At 34.7% G+C, this 7,625-nt stretch overlaps 1 protein-coding gene across 2 annotated transcripts in view; it reads left to right on the top strand.

The window, feature by feature from the left end:
- LOC106458485 (uncharacterized protein DDB_G0284459-like) overlaps positions 1-7,625 on the top strand; it is a 78,303-nt gene that overhangs the window by 38,403 nt on the left and 32,275 nt on the right. For both annotated transcript variants that reach the window (XM_022384706.1, XM_022384707.1), the window contains exons 4-5: positions 2,629-2,684; positions 5,400-5,447. In XM_022384706.1, coding sequence (XP_022240414.1) covers positions 2,629-2,684; positions 5,400-5,447 — 104 coding nt within the window. The remainder of the gene's footprint in view (positions 1-2,628; positions 2,685-5,399; positions 5,448-7,625) is intronic.

Genomic DNA, 7,625 nt, shown 5'->3' with positions numbered 1-7,625 from the left:
ACTACGGTAAGTAAGTTTAATTTAACTTTAACTTAACTAACTACCTACTACTACACTACTACTATATAGTAGTAACGTAAAGTAACTATATACTATATATATATATATATATATATATATATATATATATACTGAAATCCTTAGGTTGGTTGTACAGATGACCATCTGCACGACCTTTCAATTAGTATGATACAGGCTTTAGGTAGAGCTGGGCGTGACCTAGTCCAGGTTTTGAGTGATGCCATTGAACACGCTTTGTACTTTCTGCTTTGAGCAAGTGTTATAAAAGTGACAGACAATCCACTTATTCGACTGGAAAAGCCGGACATAGCTCTTGACGGCGGATGCTGCTTACTGGCTACCCTCCCTTGTCAGTAGTTCAAAAGACGGTTATATCTGAACCACAGGGATCTTTTGACCTGACCGTTTAACCCACATGTGCCAGGTCTGGACTGTAAATCCGAGAATTTATGGTTGTGAACCTTTTCTACAGAAACGTGCTCCGCAATTTGGTGCCTTGAGTGCGGTATAAAAGTGACTGTCCGTTCTCGCTATTCTATCAGCCAAGAGTTGGCGGCGAGTAATATATTGACTACCTCTCTATTCTAACAATTCAAAAATAGGGACGGCTATGTGCTGGTAGTTCGTTGTGTAGCTTTGCGCAAAATTCTGAAACAACAAACAAATCCTAACATTAAACGAATACAGAGAGGTTTGAGTACGTTATATTAAAACGAATTTGAATATGCAGATCGGCAAGTCACGTGTCATCCACAGCGTATAGAAAGTCGTGGTAGAAAGGAATATGTTTGGCATTTTGTAGGAAGTGTGATGCTACTGAAAAATGATCACTTTTGGGAATAATATACCCCTTTCCGACGTAACATATCCGTACACTCAAATCATAAAGATGTGTTCAGGCCGGGAATTTAGAATTTCCAAGACGAGGATATCTCTTGTACTTAATGGCATTGGAAACAAAGGAGTGTGGATCAACTTGGGTTATCAGAACTATCCAGAAAGAGACCTACAACAGGTCTTACCCCGGCCATGGTAGGTAAAGAGCGGCGTCTTGTAACAGACAAGAATCTATGAGCACAAAGGTCAGTGGCACAAACCGTCTATGTACCCCAGATAACAGTATCCAACAGAATAAGGAAAAAAATTCAATTACAAAACGACGCAGATCATTCATACAATACTTCCATGACATATCCAGAAATGTTTAGGAAACTGTATGAATGATACCTATTCCGGGGGTTGGGATGGCAGTACATAGTGACCCCGGACAAAGGTATATGTACCTTGATAACTGTAACAAGTCTCACGTTATTTTCTTCATATTAATGGATAAAACAAATTTTCGAAGGTGGTACACGACATATCGCGAAACTTTTTCGAAACGATTCACGATCACTAAATACTGCATAATTCGCAAGTTAGTGATCAGGAAAGTGGATACGTAGGTTAAAGTGATCTTTCTTTGTGTTATACCAAAGTTCATTTTCCTTTTTACTACAAAAAATTGACTTTTTTTACGTAAACTAGGCCAACAGGGCATGGGCTCCCATTCATATCTGTCGTTCAACTGTCCCATACCTCATGGAGCTGGATAATGAAAATGGTATTCGTGGTATTCCATACGAGTACATACCGGTCAAGTCGTCTGATGCAACGCCTGTGAAATTTTCTGAGATCGGACTGAATAAAGGGGCGATGGGAAACAGTTGTCTTTGTACATGAGATGGATGATGTATAGCCATCAGGTAGGAGTTGTGCGCTTTGGGCGTGACAGAATTTCGACGGAGACATTTGAATAGAAATATGCTTCATTGTTATTATCAAAACAGATGGTCGTCATATAGAGCATGACCGAACTGGAGACAAGGACTCGAACGATGTATTTGTGTGGAGCTGGCAAACATTTTGAAACCCTTTTATTAGTCCAAGTCAGTTCGAATTAAAGAAACAATGCACTCTTACCAGAACATCTTTAGATAGTACTCTAGAACATATATTTACAAACTATTAGTAGTAAATCGCCTTTCATATTGCTATATAGACGTAGTCATTCTCAGTGCGGGGTATTACTGTGTTATTGATTATGTAAAGTTGAATTAGAACTGTTTGTTTTTCAGCATTAAAGCTGTCGATGTAGCTGCGAGTTGTTATCCAAAAGAATTTTAGCTATTTTCAACTATCTTACTTTTGAAACAAATTAATTAATTTAGAAATTAATTAAGAAATAAACATTAACACGCTTTAAGAAGGCATCTGAAGAAACTCTGAAAGTTGTGAAACTTAATCGTGTGCTTCAAACAGACGTAATTCCTTATAAAATTCATTAATCATTAACGAACTGCGCACGCTCTTTTTATCCAAGCAAAGATTCAGCTATCAAGAGGAATGGTCTATGTAGCAATTAAAGTGGTATGCTACAGATACTAAATTATTTCTACGTAGTTACACTTATAGCAGCAACTCCGTTTTATAATTAATATATATATATTTTTTTCTAGACACACGTGTATAATGTCTTTTAACGAGTTGTTAAGCTGGTAAATTTAATGTGTTTGTTTATTAAAATAACCATCTTACAATAATACTTATGTTTTTATTACCACGTAGAGCTGATAAAACCTTACAAGATATTGTCTACAAATTGGTTCCCGGACTATTTCGAAGTAAGTCATGCATTTTTCATCCCTAGCTAACAAGTTTTAAAAATCAATATCACGTGCATTTGTTTAGATTACCGTAGGTTTTTTAAAGTTTTCCTTTTTTCTTTAAGTGTAGGCTCCAACATGTGAACGTTTTTTCTTTCTTCTTATAATTATGAGCTGTAATATATGTTGTTCTTTTTCACACAATATCTGCAGCTAACGATTGATTATAAATAGTTAGATAATGTTATTTCGAGTATCAAACTAACTTGATATGTAAAAGTTACACTTTCATCGCCGAAAATAATAGGCCTAATCTTTCTGATAAAAATAAATAAATATGCAGCTGTTGATTTTCTTTACATTCTTCCGAAATGGACAAATTGAGAAAAATGTGGAAAAACCCATCTAAAGTTTACGTGAATTTTATCACAAGTGTTAGGCCTATTACTTTGATATATTTCTGTGGTTAAGCAATTATTGGCTACTTTTAAAGGTTTAAATGCATTTTATATATAATATATGTGTTCCGAAGCTCACTTTTCGGAATTAAGCCACGAGACCATCGTCTCAAGTGGACTTCCACTAAGTTTAAGATATTTCTTAAACGCCGTGAGTTTGTACTTAATAATAAAACTATACCAAAGAAGTAAACCACCAAGTCGTGTTACTTTCAAAAACAATGGGAATATGTGCTTAATAATAAAACTATACCAAAGAAGTAAACCACCAAGTCGTGTTACCTTCATAAACAATGGGAGTATGTGCTTAATAATAAAACTATACCAAAGAAGTAAACCACCAAGTCGTGTTACTTTCATAAACAATGGGAGTATGTGCTTAATAATAAAACTATACCAAAGAAGTAAACCACCAAGTCGTGTTACTTTCATAAACAATGGGAGTATGTGCTTAATAATAAAACTATACCAAAGAAGTAAACCACCAAGTCGTGTTACCTAGATGAACAAGTAGAGGTATCCAAAGGAGTGTGGTTACCATATTGTGTTACCTTCATAAACACTGTGAGTATTTACTTAATCATAAAACTATATTCCTGGTTACCCAAGTTTTTAATACAGAAACAAGTTTTCTTGTTTGGTGTTCCAAGTTGTTAATCCAGAACCAAATTTCTTTGTTGGGTGTCCCAAGTTTTAATACAGAACTAAGTTTCGTTCGCTGTTGGGTGTTCCAAGTTTTACTGTCGAGTATTCACGTTTTGATTCAGCTTCCACATTGAGTGCTTTGGCTCTAATTCAGTACCAAGAAGTAAACTGTGTGGGCAGCAGGAGGTAAATGGTTGAAGTTGGTTTGCTGCAGGTGGTTGTCAGAACTTTACGTGCATTAATGAACAATTGGATATCCTGCTGAAGTTAGTAACATTAAAACTACTGTTACACAATATTTACTACTTCACCTGCTGATCTTGTTTACCCGATTATTTGGGAAAAATTATATTGTTTTAAACAAATAACTGCAGTTCACTTGAAACTAGGTATTCATAAATACACGTTCTCTTCGTAATATGTATTTATATTATCAAAACTGAGAGGCCTTAATAATAATCTCTGAAGCAGGTGTTTTTTATGTTTAACTAAAAACTGAAATGAACTTTTCTGAATTACTAAAACAGTTAAACGTATCCAGTGGAATCATAGCTGCTCGCCCCCCCCCCCCCAGTGGCACAGCGGTATGTCTGCGGACTTACAACGCTAGATACCGGGTTTCGATACCCGTGTTGGATAGCCCATTGTGTAGCTTTGTGCATAATTCCAAGCAAACAATCATTTCTGCTTTATTAATGTGCAGAAAAGACGTGTGTCAGTTCAAAATTCTCATTAACGTTGTATGGTAAAACTAAAAATTAGTTCAAAATCTCAATAATTTACGGAAGCACTTTTTATTTAAATGTCCTTCTTTATTATAATTTATTTATATTTATCTGATGGTGGCAAAATTTAATGTAATTTATAGAGTGTTTTTGTCAATTTAATTGGGTTATTTGATGGAATCCCCGTATATTGTCTGGATGAAACAAGCTTCACATAGATAAACAAGCGTAATATCAGATCTCGTCAGTGACAGAGGGGAAACCTTCTGTACGTCCACGTTATATCCGTTCGATACCAATTAATCATCAAGTAGACGGGTCACGATGTTACCCTAAGGGGAGAATCGCGACACCTCCAAGAAAACGTTTTTCTCGTGTTCTTAGTTTGAAGAAAACTGGTTTGTTGTGAGCTGGTAATAAATAACACTGCAATGGTCGACAATAGCTTCTCGTGTTGTCGAAGGTCAGCATTGCTATGGATGTAACTTTGTTCGAATCACACAAACACTTTTTTACACTTTCCACGTGACTGTCATAACTTAGTTCTGATTAACAGAGTTTGGTAGCATTGTAATTGGAACTTAAGTGAACCGCTCTGCTGTTTTTGTTGAAGACATAAAGAAACTTCTCATCTTAATAATATGATTTATTCTTCAAGTTTCATCACGTTTTGCGAAAAGGAATTTATAATTGTATTTTTCGTACGTGTTTGCAGAAAGTTCTTTTCGAAATTTAATGCAAAGTCTAAAGCTTTGCCAATCACCCTTTTAAAAATACGTTTTTATTAACTTAACCTGTCTAAGCACAGTATATTAGTTACTTACCATCTGTTTTAATTTGTTAGCCCCGTGTCTTAGCAGATCTTATGATTAGTTTGTTATAACCTCATGTCTATTTTCTTCTAGATGAAATGAAACGCCGAAGAGACTTCTACGAAACTAACCCAGAAGCAGGTAAATGGTCATACGTTTTGTTAGGTTTATAAAAAATGTCAGTTTACGGTAACCGTAGCAACAGTACAATATTCACTATGCTGCTCAGAAGCTGCAAATTAAGGTTATGGTTTAATTGAGATGTATAATAAACTGCAACATCTTCATTTTAACTCCAGGAAATGAATGAAATAAGTGCCCTTATCAGGCTGCATAACCTTTGAATGCGTGCAACATTTCGTGAAAATGGATCTATGTAGTTTTATCATGCTGGTTAACTCGCATATGTGCGATTCCAACCAGCCTACGTGGCACCAAGTTATCATTAGGCAAGTCGAGTTGAATTACAAAAGTGCACAATGAGTAAACTCGTTGAAAATTTAATGAGATGTAATGTTGTAATAGTTATTCGAAAATTAAGAATACGTTGTAGTAGATCGCCGATTATCCGGATGAAATTCTAAAAATTAAAAATATCTACATACATGTATGTATTTACTTTATCCTGATATGCTTCGATTACTTCGAAGCAAAGGGTATATTTCGCCACAGAATCATCAGTTGTGACATTAGCCTTGTTCAGTACGGATGTGCGTTGTGTTTCCTTAAAAAATAAAAACGTGTATGTATATCACATTAAAGTTGTTCTTTGTTGGGGTGAAAATATCTACTAAACGCACAAGAATGTTTTCTTTGTTGAGTGACAAAGTGAACATTGTGAACAAGATGGAAAAAAGATGTGAAAAGCTAGCAAAGAAATATTGTAAGATCTGTGTTCAAGAATTACGATTTTTTAATATTGTCCAGTTATCCGGATTTTTGATTATCCGCACAACACTTGGTCCCAATTAGTCTGGCAAGTTGGGGCTCCAGCGCATTTAGAAGCACACTCTTATAATTACAAAGGTAAACAAAAACGTTGACAAAAAAAATTTTCAAACAGCCAGCTATGACAAAGGACGGCGATATAATGACTATCAGACAACATATTTAAATACATTGTGTTAGATGGATAAAGCACACGAGCACATATATATACATATATAATGTTTGACATCAATTAAACAACTGTTGTCGTTTATATTGTATCAAAAAATTGCTGGCTGCTTGAAAAACCTCAGTGTAATATATAATAAAAATATTACAATGGCTCAGAAATGATTTCGACATCAAAAAATTGCTGGCTGCTTGAAAATCCTCAGTGTAATACATAATAAAAATATTACAATGGCTCAGAAATGATTTCGGCGCAATCTGGTTTCGTAACTTGAACAATATTCTATCAAATAGTGATTTGTTCGAAAGGATTGAGCTACTGAAAACGTATAAAATTAATTCAATTGTCTGTAAACAATCCGATCCAAACAATTATGTTAATCAATTGGAAACCTCGCAATGATTTGCTAAAAGCACTTGAAACTTTAAAACAAATACCTCAAGAAATGTTCTGGAGAACTTGCCCAAATCAAGTACAAGTATATAATATTTTATGTAATATCACTTACGATCCATTAAACGGGAGCTTTAAGGTGTTATGGAAGAAACTGCTTATATTTAAATCATATCATCATGGTGATTTATATAAAATTCATACATTGTACTATAGCTACCGTGTAACTTAGAAGAAATTATGCGTCAGTTAATATGACACTCTAGAGTAATCTATTGAAAATTATAGTGGGAGAACACTGGGTAGGGAAAACGAAAGTTTTGTAATTTATTAAATATTATTCGAAATCTTTAAGCGATTTGTTCCAGTTAATGTGGAAAACTTACCTCGAAATAACTACCAGATATATTGAGAAGTAATACGGTTCTTAGGTTAAACAAAAACCTAAAAGTAAAAGGATCGAACACAACATATGTACCTCTCCAAGTTATTTTTTAACTATGCTGAATAAATTCCGTAAAGGCTTGAAATTATTACGTTAAGCAAATAATAATTGATTGCATGCCACAAGTATGCCAAAAAATGAATGTATTAACAGTTTGTCGAACCATTACGTCACAGAATTGGTAGTGAAACAGAGGGAGGTACATTAGATAGAACCTTGGTCATATGATGTAAAAAACAGTTTGTCGAACCATTACGTCACAGAATTGGTAGTTAAGCAGAGTGAGGTGCACTATATAGAACCTTGGTCATATGATGTAAAAACAGTTTGTCGAACCATTACGTCACAGAATTGGTAGTTAAGC

This window comes from Limulus polyphemus, unplaced genomic scaffold (genome assembly GCF_000517525.1).
Source record: "Limulus polyphemus unplaced genomic scaffold, Limulus_polyphemus-2.1.2 Scaffold471, whole genome shotgun sequence".
Lineage (NCBI taxonomy): Eukaryota > Metazoa > Arthropoda > Merostomata > Xiphosura > Limulidae > Limulus > Limulus polyphemus.
Note: the sequence above shows the minus strand (reverse complement) of the source record. Positions and strands in the feature narration are given on the sequence as shown.